The 22,880-nt window shown below is 34.6% G+C and overlaps 1 protein-coding gene across 2 annotated transcripts in view; it reads left to right on the forward strand.

The window, feature by feature from the left end:
• LOC126893423 (uncharacterized) overlaps window positions 1-22,880 on the forward strand; it is a 131,579-nt gene that overhangs the window by 66,966 nt on the left and 41,733 nt on the right. For both annotated transcript variants that reach the window (XM_050663589.1, XM_050663590.1), the window contains exon 3: window positions 20,852-21,019. In XM_050663589.1, coding sequence (XP_050519546.1) covers window positions 20,852-21,019 — 168 coding nt within the window. The remainder of the gene's footprint in view (window positions 1-20,851; window positions 21,020-22,880) is intronic.

Consider the following 22,880-nt stretch of genomic DNA (forward strand, 5'->3'; position numbering starts at 1 on the left):
TAAAGAAGTACAGAACATCAGAAAACAATGCAATACAGCCATAGTCGTAGACGTAGAAGGTCAGATTTTGACTACAATTGAAGATAAATTAAGAAGATGGAAAGAATATATGCAAGGATTATTCGAAGATGCTGCACGAAGTCCGTATGAAGTAGACAATCCCTACGGCCCAGAAATAACAAACGAAGAAGTAACTATGGCCATTAAGCGGATTAAAGATGGGAAATCACCAGGACCTGATGAGGTGAATGGTGACATTTTAAAGCTATTTGAGGTACACCAAATTACAGCTCTTACGAAGTTATTCAACAACATATACGAGACTGGTTACTTACCAAAAGACTGGCTACTATCAATATTCATTCCACTTCCCAAAAAAGCCAACGCTAGAAAATGTGAAGAACATAGATTAATTAGTTTGATGAACCATGTACTTAAAGTACTCCTTACTATCATTCACTCGCGCATATACACCAAATTAGAAGAACAGCTGAGTGAAGTTCAATTTGGATTCAGAGCAGGACTCGGAACGAGGGAAGCACTTTTCAGCTTGCAAGTTCTAATACAGAGTGCCAGGGATGTCAACTGCGATGTGTATGTATGTTTCATAGATTTCGAGAAGGCATTTTATAAAGTCCCACATGGAAAACTAATCGATATCCTAAAACATCAGGACTCGATGGTAGGGATATAAGACTCGTCTCAAACTTATATCTCCAACAAAAAGCAACAGTTCGATTCGAAAATGAACTGTCCGAAATCTTCACAGTCGAAAAAGGAGTCAGACAGGGTTGCATACTGTCACCAGCATTATTTAACATATACTCTGAAAACATCTTTAGAGAGGCCTTGGACGAATCAGAAGATGGTATTGCAATAAATGGACAACTTATAAATAATATTAGATATGCAGACGATACAGTATTGCTGGCAGATAGTGCACAGGGGCTCCAAAGGATCATGGATAATGTTGTAGAAGCATGTAACAAATACGGCCTAAAATTAAACTGTAAGAAGACAAAAATAATGATCATTAGTAAAAACACCAACATAAACGCCTAAATTACAGTAAACAATACACCCCTAGAGAGAGTACAGAAAATATGCTATCTGGGCTGCAACATTAAGGATACTTGGGATCATAGCTACGAAATAAAAACTCGTATTAAAAAAGCCAGAAGCTCTTTTAACAGTCTTAGGAAGATTCTGTGCAACTTGTCTTTAAGTATCAATATACGCATAAGAATTCTTAACTGTTACGTCTTTAGTGTCCTCCTATATGGAGTTGAAAGCTGGAGCCTGACAGAAGATGCCATAAAACAGAAAATTGGCTTAATTCGGCCACATTATGCGTAATGAAAAATACCGACTGCTACAGTTGATTCTACAAGGCAAGATTGAGGGCAGGAGAGGCCCTGGACGTAGACGTATATCCTGGCTGGCCAATCTTAGGAAGTGGACTGGTCTAACGTCAACTGATCTATTTCGAACTGCCGTAAATAGAATAAGATGGGTCAATGTGATCGCAAACATCTCCAGAAGATAGGCACTTTTAGAAGAAGAAGAAGATCAAAGTAAACTAAAAAAGCTAGGATCTGTACCAGTATTCAACACGAAAGATATAAATGAAATAACACAAAAATTAACGAATGACATAACATCAACTAAAAAAAAGATCTGTCGTAAAAATAAAAATCCGAGAAAAACCAAACTTAAACAAACAACACTGGATTTAATGGAAGAAAGAAGAAGAACATCTAAAGAATTACCAGAGTATAAGGCTATCAACAATAAAGTTAAAAAGAGCATAGGTAAGGTCAGACTTGCGGGCTTATAAAACAAAACAAATATTGCAAACCATCGAAAACAATAGAAACATGGGAGTATTGAAATCAAATTTAACTAACGGAGCAGTTTCGTACGGATCTTCGAGAGAACCACACGTATCTATTTACATCGGCCGGTGATATCGAGTGCTTAATAGTCAACAGATTTGTATTAAAACTTGTTAAATTATTTCTATAAAAAACAAACTGAAATAGTGGTAGTGTAGGGACACACAATGAGTGTCAATTCGGGGGGGAAAGACCCCCCCACTCATCCTCCAATCGATTCTACAGAACCGCAAGATATTAATATGCAAGTTACGGATTCAGGTATATTCAATACACAGGGAAATCAAAACGTAAGTACACCAATTTCTTCAAATATCGAGCAAACTAATCCTTTGAAAGACGGAAACACCTCCCAATTACAACCCCAAAGGGAGAAACAGGTATTTAAGTATGAATCAAACGATCAAGGACCTTACCATTTATATGTTGAAAATAATCAAACGAACTTTTCGGGTAGGCTAAATTCATTAAAAGTCGGGGATTTAATTTTATCAAATTTTCCTGAACTTGACAATAAAATTTTAAGTATAGATACAATAGGTCGCAATAGAATTCGAATAAAAATGAAGGACCCAAAAAATGCTAATTATCTTGTCAGTAACAAAAACGCTAAAGTATTTATCGACAACAATTTAGATATTTATGTTCCTAAATTTATTATTGTCAGGCAAGGAGTAATAAGAGATATTGCGACGGAATTTTCTGAAGAGTATCTCAAAAATAAAATTAAATCTTATGATAATCATCTGCCTTTCGAGGTTTTAAATGTTAAGAGAATAAATCGTAAGGTTACAAAAGATGAAATGACAGAATTTGTGCCAACCAAATCGTGTGTTGTCAGTTTCAAAACACAAATATTACCCAAATATGTAATTATCAATAAAGTTATTAAAGAGGTAGAGACATACAAACAAAAAGTATTGCTTTGCTTCAATTGTTTGCGTTACGGGCACCTGGGGGGGCACTGTAAGTCTCATCCCCGCTGTTTCAAATGCAATAAGGATCATAATTCAAAAGAGTGTACGGAAGAAGAAATATCACCAAAATGTTTCAGTTGCATGGGAGATCATTTCACTATTAATTTGAAAGATTGCCCGGAGTTTCACCGACAAAAATTAATCAAAGAAACTATGTCATCAACAAATTTAAATTATCATGATGCTAATAAACAAATCCCTAGAAACACCTACGCTTCTATTACTGCAAATCGTTCAAATAACACTAGCAACATCCCAAATAAAAACATGACCTTTCAAAATATGTCCATCCCACCTCCAACCCGTTTTGAGCTTCTACCCTCATGTTCAACTCGACCTCCTCCAAACTATAACATCTTCGGAGAAAGCCCTTCACACCACACACAAACATACAGTAAAGTTCATCATAAACAATCAACTGGTACGTTTCACAAACCAGTTAAAAGGCTGAGGCCAAATAGCCCAGACCCCATAGAAATAGCACATCGAGATATTGTTTCCCAACCTAGGACTCTAGGGCCAGATTCTAATATTTTAACCAATAACAGTTACGTTAAGAATTTAAACACCTCAGATTTTTCAACTCATCATTCAGGGTTAGGCTCAGAAAATGTCAAAATTATTTTAGAATTAGTGGCAAACATTATCTCAACAATTAGGAGAACCAATAATTATGATATTTTAAAAACGGAACTAGAATATATAATTAGTAAACAATTAAATATAGACTCATCAGAAAACACATTAAATTCGCAGATACAATACAAAAAATAAATATAATTCAATGGAACTGCCGATCAGCAGTTTCAAATAAAGAGAACTTGGAATTCCTTCTTCACGAGTATGATGCTGCTCTTGCAGTGTTATCTGAAACTTGGTTCAAACAAGGAAAGTATTATAACTTTAAAAATTACAATGTTAGTCGTCAGGATCGCCCAGACGGATTTGGAGGGGTAGCAATATTAATTAAAGCAAACATTTTATATAAAGAAATAATAATAAATACTAAAGTCAATTTTTCTCATAAATGCATTGCTCTTAAGCTTTTACCTAATAAAAAAACAATTCATATAGCTTCATTATATATTGAGCCAAGAAAGAAGATAGCGCTGCAAGAGTGGACTGAATTTTTTGATAATGTACCAAAACCTTTTGTAATAGCAGGTGATTTTAATGCCCACCATGTTTCTTGGGGTTGCGATCTTAATGACACATATGGGAATATTTTATCTGATGCAATAAATCAATGTAACCTTGTTTATCTAAACAGCGGATCTCCAACATTAGTTCCTTTAAGTTGTAAAAGCGCAATCGACTTAACTCTATGCTCTCACGATATTGTACAATTTTTTACATGGACCACAATTGAGGACCCACATGGATCAAATCACCTACCCATATTAATTACACTCGATGTGGAAGATGATCATCAAGTAGCTGTATCCTCGGAGCACAACAGATGGCAGTTAAAAAATGCAAACTGGAATCTATATGTAGCTATTCTTGAATCCAGAGATATAGCTCAAAATTATGATGAATTCCTTTCTATGATTAATGAAGCTGCAGAAATCTCCATCCCAAGAAAAGTCTCTAGTCAGACTAAGCACCGTAATCACTGTCCGAAGCCTTGGTGGAACGAAACTTGTAACAACGCTGCTCATCAAAGAAAAATAGCTTTCATCAAATACAGGGTGTCCCGGAAAATAGTGCGTTCCTTTAAGGTATGGAGAGAATACACAATTTGGAACAAAAAAGTCCTATACCATTTTTTTCTAAAGTTAAGCGTTTCCAAAAAAAAGTTAACATTGTTTTCCATATACCTGTATTTTAATGTTTGGAAATTTTAATAAACTGGCAACATCGTACGCACTACGGCATAATAACATAATAAGAACTCGTTTGTGATTGTGATTAACAGTATTTAAAATAATCCAACCTAATAGTAGGTAATACTACTTATGTATTTACTATTTGTTTACTAAAATTATTTTCTTTTGAAATGTATTGAAATACCTATTGCATAATTTTAAACGAATTACACATCTTTTAACATAAAAACACATCTTTTAACTAAACTAGTATTATGTATTTAGTAAGGTTTAAATGGGTTGAATGCTGAGTATTGCTGAGGGCTTTAACTGAATTACATAGTTTTAATAGTTTACTGTGGAACTTAAATACACCAGATAATGTCTCAGTAATTTGTTTACTTGTGAACTGAAATAACTAAGTTGTACTTACTTGAAAATAATTAATATACCGAATAGATGTTTCAAGTAACCTTTCACAAACACCATTCATAGGTAATAACATAATAGGTAATACACTCACTATTCGAAAACATTTTCGGCATTGACACTAAACAGGATTCTTTAAAACTATCTGTTTACTATCATCTTCTATCTATTTACATGGGACTGTCTATGCTTAAATTTGCGTACCGCACATAGTTGTCAGATTTAAATTTGGATACCAAAATACATTTTAATTTTTTGGTCAAACGGTTGCATTTAGAAAAAAATGTTATAAGAGTTTTTTGTTCTACATGGTGCCTTCTACCTATACCTTTAAGGAACGCACTATTTTCCGGGACACCCTGTATAAGAGAACTCCAAATCGTGAAAATTTAATAGAATTCAAAAAAATGGACGCTTTTGCCAAACGCACTTTCAAACTCACAAAAAGGCAAAAATGGATTGAGTACTGTGAAAGTTTAAACCATCATACACCAATTTCACAAATTTGGAAAAAGGTAAACTCATATAAAAATCGGAAAGTCCAAAATAGACTACCAATAGACCCAAATGCGAATTGGATAGAAGAATTTCACATCAAAATTTCACCGCCATGGGTACCAACCAACCAAGTTGCATATGATCCCCAAATTTCGTCAGTACCAAGGAACATGACCAATCTAAGCGATAGTTTTTTTTATGTGGGAACTGGAACGATGTATGAAACATACCAACAATAGCTCTCCTGGTATAGACAATATTTCATATTCCATGCTTTATAATTTGCCAATGAATCAGAAAAAATATCTTTTAAGTATATATAATGCAATATGGACAGGACAAACAACAATCCCTGAAAGCTGGAAGGAGTATATCATCATCCCAATAAAAAAATATGATAAACCGGATTCCATTCCAACTTCTTATAGACCCATATCATTAGCTTCATGTGTAATGAAAACCTTTGAGAGGCTTATCAAAAATCGTCTTGAGCAATGGTTAGAGAAAGAACATATTCTGCCTGACACACAATATGGTTTCAGAAAATCTAGGTCAGCATTGGAGGCATTAACAGTAATAGTAACAGACACTTTAGCTGGATTTTCTAGTAACTTTATGACTATGGCAGGTTTCAACGATATTACAGGAGCATTTGATAACGTTAACCTAAAACTGATTTCAATTGGATTTCATAAACAATTAGCGAACTTTATAACTTCCCTGTACACCAACAGAAAAATTCATTTAAAAATAAATCAAGAAATCACCAAAACTAGAATCACGAACCTTGGACTCCCCCAAGGCAGCATTTTAAGTCCACTTTTGTTTATATTATATACAATGGATGCCAGTGTTAAACTCAAAAATATACGAACAATACAATTTGTAGATGATATTGTTTTTTATTGTACCAGGAAAAACTTTGAAACATGTGAATATGAACTGAACAAAACCTATGACATCTTTAATGAGTGGCTGAATGAAAATAATTTTACACTCTCTGAACAAAAAACAGAGGTGTGTGTATTTAGCCGAAAACGAAACATTGAGCAGGATCATGTAAAACTGGGACCTTATAATTTCCAAATAAAAAATGTAGTGAAATACTTAGGATTATATCTAGATCGGAAACTGCTATGGAAAGACTGTATACATCAAATGACTAAAAAGTCTGAGAATGCTATTAACATACTGAGAGCTTTCTGTTATACCAAATGGGGAGCTGACCCAAATATTGCCTTGTTGTTTTATAGAACTATGATAAGATCAATCCTGGATTATGGTAGCCATTTGTATGGATCAGCGGCACAAACGCATTTAGATAAAATAGAAAACCAAAAAAACAAAAGCTTGAGAATATGTCTTGGATATCTCAAGTCAACTCCAATAAATATTATGGAAGCAGAAGCCGTAGAACCACCATTACAACTGAGAAGGCAACTAATTAGTAACAAGTTCATCACGAAAGCATTTTCCAAATCCGCAAGTTATATAACACTTATCCATGAACTTTCAGTTACAGTACTCACTCAGTCGTATTGGCTAAAAAAGAAAACTCCACTTATCTGTGAAAGTTACACCACTCTTTCTCAATACAGGTTGTCACTATACACATCAAAAATCCAACCAATATTTTCAGAACGTCCACATATTCTGTTTTCTAAACAAATCAAGACATTTCAGATCGACAAACACGACCACTTTCTCGAAACGGTTAATCAACGACGGCCCGACTACAACCAGATTTACACCGATGGATCAAAACAAATTCGTACAGGCGCCACTTTTTACGATCACACCACAAAATATCACGAAGAGATCAGATTACCAGATGAGTCAACGATATATACAGCAGAAATGTTTGCAATAAGTGAAGCTCTAAAGTATATACTTAGGACTGATAGATCGAAAAGTATTATATTTACAGATAGCAAAAGTGTCGTGGAGAGACTAAAGAATATAGGTGCGTCGAAGAACTTAAATCATCTAGAAGTAGAAATATTACAGACCAATTACGAAATACGTAGCTCACAACGAAAGGTGATAATAGTTTGGATAAAAGGACATTCGGGTATTCAAGGAAACGAAATTGCCGATAAGTTTGCAAAGGCTGCGTCAGACTTAGACAGAGAGTGTATTAATCAGCGTATTCCTTATACCGATTTGAATTCCATACTTAAAATTCAGCTCAAAACCAAATGGCAAGAATTGTATAACAGCAAACAAACAGGACTAAATTACAAATCATGTCAAGTCCAGATCCCGAGGCTAAGATGGTTCCACAACCAAAACAACAGAAACTTTATTATTACCATTAACCGAATAAGAGCAAATCATGCAATGTCACCAACTTATAAATTTAAAATTGGTTTAGTTGATGATTCTTCATGTTTATGTGGTGAACTGGGAGACTTAACTCATATTATACTCGGGTGTTCATTAAATAGTGCAAGCACTGATAAATTCTATAATGAAATAGTTAATAACAACATTTTTTTACCCATAAATTTAAATTGTATAATTTTCAATACGAATAATAATATATTGTATTTCTTATATAATCACACCAAGAGGTGCAAAATGAAATTGTAAATTACTAACCACATCTTTGTTAGCAATTCTGCAACTAATTATATTTTGTACGTGTGCACCGAAAAAATATAAAAAAAAATATAAAAAAAAAATTAAAAAAAAAAAAAAAAATTTAAAAAAAATTTAAAAAAAAAAAAATAATAAAAAAAAAACAAAAAAAAAAAAACAATAGTAAAAAAGAATATAAAGAAAAAAAAAAGCAAAATAAATTATACATATAAAAAGATAAGTAAAAATTAAATTATAAAGAAAACAAAAGAAAAATTTGCACACATTAATCTTACCTTACTAATATTTTGAGCATTGTAATCGTGAGGAAGGATGAGTTTTAAATTAAAAAAAAAAATAAAAACAAAAAGAATTGTTATAGTTAAAGAAAAAATTGTCTGGCTAATTGGTCCCTACCAAAGCCATCAAATTAATTAAAAAAAAAACTAACGGAGAATCGAAGATAACTAAAATCAAAAACCAACAAACTTTCTACAAGAATTTTTATACGTCTACTATACAGAACCCCGGAACAGACCATAGAACAATTCTAAACGTCGGCTCGGAAACTCTCCCTAAAATAACTTCTTCGGAAATTAGACATGCCTTACAGCAAATGAAAAATAAAAAAGCTCCTGGCGAGGATCGTATAACGTCTGAAATGTTAAAAATGGGCGGCCACACCGTTGTAGAGGTTATGGAAGTCTTGCTGAATAAGTGTCTAATAGAGAAAAGAATACCCAGTCTGTGGGAAAACGCCGAAATAATACTTTTACACAAGAAAGGAGACACTACTAATATTGAAAACTACAGACCTATAAGTTTGTTGTCACACTTATACAAATTGCTAACAAGAATAATAACCAACCGCATAACACAAAAACTTGATTTATATCAAGATTTCGAAAAGGGTTTGATACTAACGATCACTTACAAATCATCAGAACACTGGTTGAAAAAAACACAGAATATAATGTACCTTTACATATGGCATTTATTGACTTTCACAAGGCTTTCGATAGTATTGAAACCTGGTCCTTTTTGTCAGCCCTAAGGGATGCTCGAATAGACTCACGGTACACTACACTCATCAAAAACATTTATGATCAGGCCACATTCCACATCAAAATCAATGAAGACGGAAAAACCGAAAAAATACGCCTTGATAAAAGTATTAGATAATGTGATACTATTTCACCAAAACTTTTTACCTTAGCATTGGAAAATGTATTCAAACAGCTCGACTGGGACGAAAAAGGTCTAAACATTGATGGTGTACGTTTGAGTCATTTGAGGTTTGCGGACGACATAGTATTATTCAGTACAGATATCAAGGAAATTGAGCAAATGATGAAGGAATTAAACCATCAGTCAAATAAAATAGGTCTCAAAATGAATATTCAGAAAACAAAAATAATGAGTAATGTACAAACTAATATTGTTATTATGTCTTGAAAATGTAGACCACTTTATATATATATATATATATATATATAGATATAGATATATATATATATATATATATATATATATATATATAGATATATATATATATATAGATATATATATATATATATATATATATTATATATATATATATTAGTGATGTAACGAATATTCGTATTCGCATTCGCATTCGCGAATATTCGCATGTTTTTGCATATTCGCATTCGCATCCGCATTCGCGAAATTTGTGCGAATGTTTTGCGAATATGAAAACCAGAAAAAAAATAATTTTAAGATAATATTAGGTTAATAAAATCAAAATCTATTCACTTCTCATCTTTTTTTATTAAGAAAAGGTAACTTAACCGACAAAGAGACGGAAGATGGAATGAAGCGATAACTCACTGGAGACCTTGGAACTACAGAAGAGGAAGGGGCAGACCACGGACGAGATGGTCGGATGACCTAAAAAGATACGCATGGACTAAATCGACAGCATTAGCACTGAACCGAGAAGAGTGGAAAAATAAGGCGGAGGCCTACGTTCAACTTTGGACAAATGAAGGGCAATAGATAGATAGAACTTAACCTTGTATAATCACATTATCAGCCTTCACTTTTTTTATTATTTGGTATTATGTAATAAAGCTTAAGGTGATACAGTAGCGATCAACAGGTAGCCAAAACGCGTTCCAAGATTGCGGCTATAATTTTGAATATTTTTTCGAGATATTTGGCACACGTATTTGTAATATAATAAAGAATGGCGGTACAGAGCCCAATTTGAAAAATATATTAATATGTGAAAATTACTCTGTACTTAAATACAACATTAAAAAAACGAGCCTGTACCGCCATTAAGAAGAACAAAAAAATACACTTTCTTCAAATAAACTTTTTTATCCGATGCCTAGATTTTGTGTCATTTTGGAACTACTAATGAAATAAAAAATTTTAGTAGTTCCAAAATGACACAAAATCTATGCATCGGATAAAAAAGTTTATTTGAAGAAAGTGTATTTTTTTGTTCTTCTTAATGGCGGCACAGGCTCGTTTTTTTAATATTGTATTTAATTACAGAGTAATTTCCACATATTAATATATTTTTCAAATTGGGCTCTGTACCGCCATTCTTTATTATATTACGAATACGTGTGCCAAATATCTCGAAAAAATATTCAAAATTACAGCCGCAATCTTGGAATTCGTGTTCGCTACCTGTTGATCGCTACTGTTTCCTCTTAAGATTCAGATTGATTTACACTAAATATCAATTAACTTTTCGTTATAAATTTTAGGAAACATTACAAAAATAGAAACAAATCTAAAAAAACTGGACATTCGCATTCGCATCCGCATTCGCGAATGTCGGTAGCAGATATTCGCATTCGCATTCGTATTCGCGAATGTTCAAAAAATGACATTCGTTACATCACTAATATATATATATATATATATAGATATATATATATATATATATATATATATATATATATATATATATATATATATATCTTGGACATACCATTAAAATCGGCAAAGAAAACCAAAAAGCCGAAATCAAAAGACGCATACACTTGTCTTGGGTAGCTTTCGGCAAGTTAAGCTTTATCTTGAAGAATATACCAATGTGTCTAAAACGTAGAGTTTATGACAAATGTATTTTGCCTGTAACTACATATGGACTGGAGACCATGGCCTTTACAAAGAAAACCTTAGAGCAGCTCAGTACAACCCAAACAGCGATGGAGAGGACCATGCTAGGGATTAGTTTGAGAGACAGAATTCTAAATATCGACATTCGTGAAAGAACAAAGATTACTGATGTCGCAGAACGTATTGCAAGGTTCAAGTGGCAATGGGTCGGACATGTTGCCCGAGATAATCCCGAAAAATGGACACAGAGACTAACAAACTGGAGACCAAGAGAAAACAGGCAAGGAGTAGGCAGACCGCAGAAGATGTGGGCAGATGATATCAAACAAGTCACAGGCAAGCAGTGGATGAGAATTGTAGAAATCGATGGAAGCAAATGGAAGAGGCCTATGTCCATCAGTGGACGAACATAGGCTGAAGAAGAAGAAGTAAGAGCATGGACTTAAAATCACAACATCTAAATGTCAGTCTCGTCTGCACAAGTGGTAGACAAGACAAGGGTGGATCCAGGACCGATTTTCGGGAGGGGCCATAAACTTTTTTTGGGGAGGAGTACCAGAAGTGCTGGGGTAATTTTTAAAAATTAGGGTTACAATGGTAAGTTTTAAGTCACTTATCACACACTTTGAGAAGTGACTTAAAACTCACCATTCCTGCCATAGTACCGATTCCTACACATTTCTTCGGATCCAAGTGCAGTTCTTTCAATAAGTTTAATACTATTTTTCCCAATGCTTCTCCTGCCAGGCCTTGTCCTTTCCCTCTTTCTTGATTTTCACTAATTATTTTTAGGTTCTAATAAGCGTCAATGAATTTGACAAAGTCTTCACGAATGTTGTTATTGTGTATGTATCCCAAATTTAGAGAAAGCTGTTCCACGTGAGATACGTCAGTCGTTTCGTAAAATATTATTTGTTCAATTATTTCTTCACCACAACATGTTATTAATTGATTTTGACTGCTGCTACTAATGCATGTTGCTCAGGAAGATGCTGTGGATAGGTGTTATTTAAGAGTCTTATCTCCTTATATGCGATTTTAAACCTTAACACTGTGGTGCTAAGGCAAAACCCGATATGTCAAAAAACGTGATTTTGCAACATGAGTTTAAAAGTTCGCGGTGTTGTTGTAATAGTGGACATATCGGAAACAATTTTATTATCTACTGCTTACATGGATGCGTTTAGCCATGTAGGGTTTTGTCATCACATTCTTCATCGCTCAATCTACATATTGGCATTAAAAACGAAAAATCGATAATTTTTTTGGCTATGACTGATTTTGAGGGTTGCGATTAGAGAATCTAATCTAACTTTTTAGAAAATCCAGCTCAACCTGAACGCACTCCTTGTGGTATGATGTTTTTTCATGGGTTTATATGACTCCTTATTTGCTCATGAGTTTGGCGAAAAAAGGTTTCGTGATAAGGCTTTGGGCTGTCATCCCGTTATTGTGACCATATTTTTCATTAAAAAAATTAAACGCAATATTTGTAAAACAATTCCTTTTGACTGTGCGAAAATATCAACCAACTCATTTGTTTTAAGTGCTAGTGACCCAAGTAACGCTTCACTTCTGTTTTATTCTTTGTGTGTATAGAATATGGAAATTTATACGATTTTTATGGCTGTCAAGATCGTTCTAACAATTGGCACTCTGTAAAATTATCAACATTTTGATTTATCAAATACCTAAAAGTCATTCTTGAAGCTTCTACGTTACTTTTTTTTTCAATTCTAGTCCAGAAAATGTATTTATCCCCTGTTTTGTACATATATGTGTTTAAAATTAAAAATATTTGATCCGACACCCTGATAGGGTACAAAGGAAGGGGAGAAAGAAAGAAAGAACTGCAAATATTTAAATTCATAGGCGTAACCAGGGGGGGAGGTTTTGGGGGTTGTAACCCCCCCATTGGGATGTACTTTGAGCCCTATACGCTTAACACCATAGCCCTCAGAAACCTTCCAGTAGTTGTAACCCCCCCCCTTTCAGGTAGTTGTAACCCCCCCCAGGAGCATTCTGGTTACGCCTATGTTTAAATTTATATTATTCTAAATTCTCGGAGGGGGCCATGGCCCCCATGGCCCCCTCCCTGGATCCGCCCTTGAGACAAGAGTAGGTAAATCTGGTGCTAGATCATAAACAAGCTCTGTCGACCGAGTATGGACAGAATAACTTTACCACGGTTATCGATAACGATAACAAAGGCAAACGAAGAGAGACTACGTGTTTGGGAAAGAAAAATCATAAGGAATATCTTTGGGCCCATGCTTGATGAAGCAGCAAGACAATATAGGATAAGACAAAGAGCTCGAAAAACTATACCCAGACGCCAACATAATAAAAGAACAAAAGTCCAGAAGACGCCAATGAACAAGACACCTCAGAAGACATTCTGTGACGAAATAACAGTAAGACTGGTACGGGAGGATGTCTTAACTGGAAGAAGACCACGTGGAGGCCCTTGACTCCGGTGGCAAGATAATATAGCAGGACACCTAAAAGCTATTGACGTGGAGAAGTGGATGGAGATTGCTCAAGACAGAGAAGAATGGAGGCATGTTTTCGCGTCGGCTAAAAGCCACGAAGGGTTGTAACGCTACGGAGTAAGTAAGTAAGTAAGTAAGTATTCTCTAAGTAAGAAGACCACGTGGAGGCCCTTGACTCCGGTGGCAAGATAATATAGCAGGACACCTAAAAGCTATTGACGTGGAGAAGTGGATGGAGATTGCTCAAGACAGAGAAGAATGGAGGCATGTTTTCGCGTCGGCTAAAAGCCACGAAGGGTTGTAACGCTACGGAGTAAGTAAGTAAGTAAGTAAGTATTCTCTAAGTAAGAAGACCACGTGGAGGCCCTTGACTCCGGTGGCAAGATAATATAGCAGGACACCTAAAAGCTATTGACGTGGAGAAGTGGATAGAGATTGCTCAAGACAGAGAATAATGGAGGCATGTTTTCGAGTCGGCTAAAAGCCACGAAGGGTTGTAACGCTACGGAGTAAGTTAGTAAGTAAGTAAGTATTCCCTAGATATGTTCAAGCTGGTACAGTCTGCATCTTGAAACCCTCCCATCCATTAAAACAATTCCACGACCCGCCACCGAACAAAACCTAAGCTGCCGTTCGAAAAGAAGGTTTGAGTGCCTGCTCCTTATATTTTAGCCCCATTTCGACCCCCCAGTATCTATGTAGTTAGTTTTATCCCTGACCCCATCTGAGGAGACATTTAAAACGCTTCAACTTCATGAAGGAATGGAAGATGTACAAGAAGCCAACTGGCTGCAGTTTTACCAGTATACAAGAGACGGCTTCCATGAAAAAGAACCAATTTAACTTCTTCTTCTTCTTTAGGTACCGTTTTTATAAGGAGGTTGGTAATCATCACAGCTCTTCACTCTTGAGATGCTTGCAGCTCTGAACAAGTCGATGGAACTGCAATTATACCACTTTTTCAGATGGTTGAGCCAGGAGATGCGTCTTTTTCCAATACTTCATTTTCACTATATTTTCCCCGCATTATGGTTTCTAACAACACATACCAAGGGCGGATCCAGGACAGATTTTCGGGAGGGGCCATGAACTTTCTTTTGAGAGGGGTACCGGAGGGTCTGGGGAAAATTTTTTAAAATGAGGGTTATAATAGTGAGTTTTAAGGTACTATTCACAGACTTTTGAGTGCCATAAAAATATTCCAAACTTATAGTTATTAAAGTATTATTAAAGTCAGGACACATTTTTTCGGATCTAAGTGCAGTTCTTTCAACAAGTTTAATACTATTTTTCCAGTGCTTCACCTGTCAGGCCTTGTTCTTCCCCTCTTTCTGATTTTCACTAATTATTTTTATGTTCTCATAAGCGTCAATGAACTTGACAAAGTCTTCACGAATGTTGTTATTGTGTATGTATCTCACATTTAGAGAAAGCTGTTCCACGTGGGATCCGTCGGTCATTTCCTCAAACATGACAGTAATAATTTGCACTTTGATTGAAAGGTATATTAATAAATATACCTTTTAAGCAGAAGATCTTTTTCTTCAATTTTTAGTAATAATTTGCACTTTGAACCTGATTCATTATTTGTTCAATTATTTCTTCACGGCAACATGTTATTATGTTATCATTGATTTTGACTGGTGCTACTAATGTATGTTGCTCGGGAAGATGCGGTGGATAGGTGTTGTTTGAGTCTTATCTGCTGATGCGATTTTAAACCTTAACAATTCCCCTCATTGTTAGATCCAGCATCTTCGTCCAGAAGCAGAAGGCTATCATCACGATAGCCTCTTAGGGGAGTATTTTGTCGACTGAAGAACACTATAGACTCTACTATTAGTCGTAGTCTTTCTCTATTTTCTTGTACCTATTTAGACCTCTGAGAGTATATCTGGTTAATGACTGACTTTTGCAGGTTGCGATAACTTTATAGAAAATCCAGCCCCACCTGAACGCACTCCTTGTGGTATGATGTTTTTTCATGGGTTTTTATGGCTCCGCCTTTGACGATGAGTTTGGCTAAACATGTTAAAGGTTTCGTGACAAGACTTTGAGCTGTCATCCCTTCATTGTGACCATGTTTTTCGTTAGAAAAATAAAACGCAATCTTGATAAACAATCCCTTTTGACTGTGCGAAAGTACAAATAAACTCCTTTGTTCTAAGTGCTGGTGACCCAAGTAATGCTTCATTTCTTTTCTATGTGTATACAGAATATGGAAATTGATACAATTTTGATGGCTGCCAAGGTCGTTCTAAAATTTGGCACTTTGAAAAATTATCAACATTTTGATTTGCAAAACATCCTATGTCATTCTTGAAGCTTTCGTTACTGCTTTTGTTCAATTCTACTCCAGACAACATATTTATCTCCTATTTTGTGCATATACATGTGTTTGAAACTAAAAGAATTTGAACTACAAATATTTAAATTTATATTTTTTAAATTCTCGGAGGGGGCCATGCACCCCTCCCTGGATCCGCCCTTGACACATACTTATCCCCTCTCATAACGTGGCCGAAGATATTGTAACTTTCTTATCTTAATCGTATTCATAATTTCCTCTTCCTTTTTCATCTTTCTGAGGACCTCAACATTTGTTATTCGGTCTACCCAACTTATTTTTAATATTCTTCGGTAGGTCCACATCTCGAATGCTTTAAGTCGATCGCTTATTTCTTTCTTTAAGGTGCAGGCCTCCACCTTATACAGCAGCACCGTAACACATATTATGAACGTAGTATTCTTATTTTGAGTTACAAACTAAGGTCTTTACTGCATAATACTTTTCTCATCTTATTAAATGTTGCTCTAGCTTATCCAATTCTCATTCTGATTTCTTCTGTATACTCCTTATTTTCATTTGTACCTGAATAGCAATCATTCCAAATAGTATTTTGGAACTATCAAGGATTTGCCAATCTGGATGAATTTGTTAGAGATTACGATGATTTTTTGGTTTTATGTCTTACTGAAACATGACTACTTAATGAGTGTAATAATTCGTCAATTGATTTGTCATCCTATAATGTTTAGTCCTGCTTCGAAGGAGAAATCCGTGGGCAGAGCAAGCGGTGGTACAACTGTGTAATTTTAGAAAAAACACCGTGGTGGCTATTTTGCAGACTAGTTTCTCCTTCGGAAGAGTCTATTATTATTTGCACAGTATATTTTAAACCGTCCTTAGATATTGTGTATATTCTAGAACTTTTTCAAATATCTCTGTCGGAAATTCTAGAAAACCATTTCGATGTTCCGCTTCTGCATCATTTGCTGTGGCAAAAGCTATTTGGCCTTGGGGTGAGTTCTAAAATAATAGCCATTTTGAAAAACATTTATGATAATGCTAGGATGTACATCAAAACTCCAAACGGCTACACAAGACCATTTGATATTTCAACAGGAATCTTACAGGGTGAACCTTTGAGTCCACTATTATTTAGTTTATTTATTGCGGATATAGAACAGTTTTTTATTAGTCAAGGATCAAAAGGTATCTCCATTGATAGCCAAAATCAAATAATAATGCTATTGTATACTGATGATTTGATCATTCTTTGTGACTCGGAAGTTGAACTCGGTAAAAGTTTAAGTTATATAGAAAAATACAGTGACAAAAACCAGCTAACTGTAAATGTTGGCAAAACCAGAATTCTTCCAGTTGCCCGAAGCAGTCAAATTGGCAATAAAGGCGTTAAGTTCCTATATAAGAACGAAAAAATAGAAGTTGTTAACAAATTTGTATATCTTGGAGTCACCCTAACCACAACATCACTTTTTAAAGCAATGGCCGATACAACAGTGGAAAGAGCAAAACACGCAATTGGTAACGTGATAGGTTTAATGGCTAAAACCAAAATGAATTCTTGGACATCTCGTGTGCAACTTTTCGATTCGCTAGTTCAAAGCCTTGTTATGAACTGTGTGCCCGTTTGGGGAATGAGATATGCTGACCAGTTAGAAAGAATACAAATAACTTTCTTTAAAATCTTTTACATCTCAGTATCAATACACCTGATTATGCTGTTAGGTTGGAGACAGGAAGAGTAAAAATTTCTTATACTATTTTCAAGCTAACTTTAAATTGGCTCATCAAGCTATCGCAAATGCATGATTTAAAACTTCCTCTTATTTGTTTTCTGCGTCAGCTTCAAATTTCTTCAGCAAATAATTCAATAAATACGAACAGATACAACTGGGTCTCACAGCTTAAGTAATATTTTCAAATATTAGATTATGAATTTTCTTGGCAAGAAAACATCTCTAATTGGCTATTAAAAAACAAGAAAAGCATGTTAAAAAAGTATATGGATATGCTTCATCAAGAAGACATTCAAGCAGTTTCCATGTCAACATTCTCAACTATTTACAAACATTTATCCGTAGATACCTCAGTACAGAAATATCTGGAATTTCAAATTCCCATAAAATACATTCGTGCCATGGCGCAACTTCGAACATCTAATCGCCATGTGTTAAAATTTACCTATAATGGTATAACATATCATATACGACCATCTGAAATCTGTACTATTTGTAACACAAATAAGTTGGAAACTCTTGAACATTTACTGTTTGAATGTCCCATTTACAATTCGATGAAACCAGTTAATATGGCCCCCCTTAATAATTGCACCGACCTTACTGGTTGTCTTAATAATGTAACTGTAATATCCGTGAAAGCAATTTCAATATATATTTGGAATATCATAAAACTTAGATCTTTTGTTTTAAATGAATAAGCTTTAGTTTCTCCTTCATTGGTGTTTATTAGAAAAACCAAGTTCTCCATTTCAGTTAGTGATAGCGATTAACTTTTGTTTAAATTTGTTAATAGTTACTAATGTTCTAGACTAGTTGTTAGTTATATTCTGTACTTCAGTTTCTCCTTCATTGATGTTTATTAGAAAAACCAAGTTCTCCATTTCAGTTAGTGATAGCGCTTAACTTTTATTTAAATTTGTTAATAGTTACTTAGGTTCTAGACTAGTTGTTAGTTATATTCTGTACTTACTAAACTCATTTTTATAAAACTGTAGTTTTTAAAAACAATAAATGTCTATCTATCTATCTATCTATCTCCTTATTTTCATTGATAATTGTACCCAGATATTCGTATTTTTAACATTTTCTATTGGCCCCTCCTATGTTTAAATTGACTTGTTGTTGTGTTTTGGAAATTGTCATAAACTTTGTTTTATTAGCGTTAAGCGTTAGTCCGCTTTCCTCACTAGCATTTACTGCATTATCTAAGAGTGCCTGTAGGTCTTGTATATTCTCTGCAATTGAATATTAATTTTTTCTTTTTTGCCATTTTTCTAAAGAGATCTTGTCGCTGTACTTACGGGGTTTCAGAAATACAGGCTAAAATAAAAAGCATTACTCGCAAAAAAGTAAGATGTTTATTCAGTTACATACATTAAATACGTCGTAAATACAAAGTTAGTCAAGAACGACATGTGGGTCATCTATGACTGTCTACTACTGGCCTGTGTGTCTACTACTGGCCATCCAAATATCTCCTCGTAGAAGTTCTGAGCATTGATGTCATCTGGTAAATAGGATTTTAACTTCTGAAGATCTCTCATTTTTTTTCACAATAATTGCTGTATGTCCTTCTGAATATGCTGTCGTCTTTGAGAGAATAGGTTTTGAGTTGGTCTTACTGAACTGATATTCAAACTGTACAGCTGAGTCAATAAAATCACGTGCTACAGCATCACCAGGTTTTCTTGAATCATGCGTAAAGTGCATGAAGAATGCAATAGCAAAGGTTTTTTCATTTCTCTAGTAACTCCACGACCATACGAGTCAATTGACAGACAATTTTGCTTATAGTACTTGGGCCACCATGACTTATCCATAGTCTATTATCATTTCAGTATGAACTACATAAATAGAAAATTTTGCCATTGACTGGCATTCGCTATTAACTCCACGTAGTGTAAATCCGATCTGTTTTCTTCATTTTTCGTTTAACTGCAACAAAATCTCTATCTATCACATGAAAGAAAACTGTGACCTCTAATGGTGAAATATTGATCAATTGTCTCAAAACGTCCTGCAGATACCATGGCGGCACATAGTCGAACCATTGTATGGTTTTTATTCTGTCCTGCACATCCGTTCGAAAATAAGTGCATGAATGAACATACATCATTACAACCTTTTTTTGCAACGCCTTCATGATTTACGTAAAACATGGCAATGCCCGTGTGGAAATCATGAATTTCAAATACATTAATAGTCAGTTGGTGGAGATAAAATGCCTCTTGAACTGAAATATTGGGAAGCATTAAATTTTGGAGAACACTAAAAAGAAATTAACTATTTTCCAAGGAGTCTTGCCACTGCGCACAATTCACGTTTTACACCATGTAGTATATAGAAACCCCTCAAACGCGGTACTTACGGGATTTCTGCATTACAACGATTAAATACAGTATTGTCTAAATACACTAAATAGTCTAACAACGGCGGGGTTTCTGAATTACATGGATGAAATACGTCTTTACATACAACGCAAACCCGACATAACCTAAATTTACGTTAAAATGTTACTTACGGGGTTTCTGAAATATGTGATTGAATTAGTATAGTATCATCGGCATATCTGGTATTGTTGATGTGTCTGCCGTTGACTTTTATTCCAATTGTTACATCTTCGAATGATTTTTTAATTATTTCTTCCGAATATAGATTAAACAATAAGGGAAGAGTATGCAACCTTGCCTTCCGCCTTTTTTTATCTCTACTTCCTCCGAAAGTTCTTTACCTACTCTGACTTTTGCTGTTTGGTTCAAGTAGAGATGAGTTATTATTCTTAAGTCTTTTTTGTCAATGTGTTTGTCTTTAAGCACCTGTATAAAATGGTTGTGTCAGACCTTATTGAACGCCTTACTGTAATCAATAAAACAAACATAGAGTGGTTGGTCCAATCTAACTAATATCAGTTTATTTGTATTTCGCAGATAGCACCTTGTTGCCAGATTTTCGCAACCTTGTATAAAAAAACTTCTATTGTTAAAAAATTTGATTGAATCATTCTAAATCCAATTTATTTTTAGGGCCCAACCACCTCTGTCAAAATGATGACGAATGTGTCGACAACGCAGTTTGTGTAGAACCTAAAGAGAAGAAATCGAATAATTTTCCATCCACCGGAAATAACAGCCCTATTTTAATCTGTCAATGTACGGAGGGTTTATTCCCTTCACTTGGGGGCCAATGTAGTGGTAAGTCTTTTTTATTTTATAATTATATTTATAAAATATGCCTTCTATCCTTCCAATAATTATGGTTATTGCTAAGAATGTATTTGATAAATCCCTTAACCTTTTTTTTATTACTATTGGTTTCTAGAGATCAACAAAAGAATGTCTACTTGTGCTTTATAGATTATGAAAAGGCTTCTGATAAAGTCAAACACGATCAACTAATAGAATGCTAGCAAAAAAAGAACCTGGATCCAAACGAGATTAATGCAATACGTGAACTCTACTGGAACCAAAACGCCTGTCAGAACCGAAATGGGTGATACTGAAACCATAAACATCCAAAGAGGAGTTAGACAAGGTTGTATACTATCACCATTATTATTCAGCTTGTACTCAGAGAAAATCTTTGCACGAGCTCTAGATGAAGCACAAGAAGGAATAAAAGTCAATGGAAAAACGTAAAAAACATCAGGTACGCCGATGATATAGTACTGATTGCTGGCAGTGAAGAAGAACTACAGATACTGTTGACCAAAGTAGAGCAAAAAGGAGAACGATATGGCCCTTTTATGGACACAAAAAACTAAAACAATGGTAATAATTTCAAAAAAGCGCACACCAGTTATAAACATACTAGTCAACAACAATCACGTTGAATAAGTGAAAAAGTTTAAGTACCTAGGATGTTGGATACATGAAACCTTAGACCAAGAACAAGAGGTTAAATGTAAAATAGAACAGTCAAGAAACACCTTCTTAAAGATGCGACAGTTACTCACTACCCGTGTAATCGTGATCTGTCCTTACGATACCGCACATAAAGTGAGTGGGCCAAAGAAAAGAGTTCACCTCGATATTTGGCAGTATTTATTAGATTTTAAGAAAATAAAAAACAGGTAAATTTTTTATCTAAGGGCGACACATTTTTACGGTACATACATCTGTCATTTTTCAACCCCTTCCCTTCCACTTCCCCCACCCCTTGTTTTTAAATCATGGTCCTCATTTGACCATTTGATATTGGTCCAAACCTCATTTGAAAGGTTATTCAATTTTCTATTTATTAATGTCAACATTAACATAATTATTTATATAGGGTGTCCAAGAAAAAAATATTTTAATTAAATTAATTGATACAAAAAGAAGAATGTATGCAATTTATTTAATAAAAAATACATTCTACTTCTGTCACAAAACAGAAAAAAATGTTTTTTGATAAATAGACATTGCTTTTCGGTTAATTTCAATGTTCAAGTTGCCACCCATCTGCCTCTTGGTAGGTTTAATATTGAATTTAAGCAACAAACAATGTTTATTTATTAAATAAACATCTTTTTCTGTTTTCTGTCAGCACTAGAATATATTCTGAGTTAAATAAATTACATACATTCTTCTTTTTTTTTGTCAATTAATTTAATTCACAATAATTTTTCTTGGACACCCTGTATAAATGATTAAATCAATGTTAATATTACTGAATAGAGAATTGAATAACCTTTCAAATGAGCTAGCACACGACCCCTATTCCCCATTTAATAATAAGGGGTGGGGGAAGTGGAAGGGAAGGGGTTGACAAATGACAGATATATCTTCTTCTTCAGTGCCTTATCCGGTCCGGATGTTGGCGATAATCAAGGCTATTATTGTTTTGTTGACTGCTCTGCGAAACAGCTCCGCGGAGGTTATCCCAAACCATTGTCGGAGGTTTTTCAACCACGAGATACGACGGCGTCCCGGTCCACTCCTGCCAAATACTTTGCCCTGCATGACGAGTTGAAGAACTCGATATTTTTCTTCGTTCCGCATCACGTGGCCAAGATACTCAAGCTTACGTTGTTTTACTAAATTAAGCACTTCTTTTTCTTTTGTCATGCGCTGT

Source organism: Diabrotica virgifera, chromosome 10, assembly GCF_917563875.1.
Source record: "Diabrotica virgifera virgifera chromosome 10, PGI_DIABVI_V3a".
In the NCBI taxonomy this organism is placed as follows: domain Eukaryota; kingdom Metazoa; phylum Arthropoda; class Insecta; order Coleoptera; family Chrysomelidae; genus Diabrotica; species Diabrotica virgifera.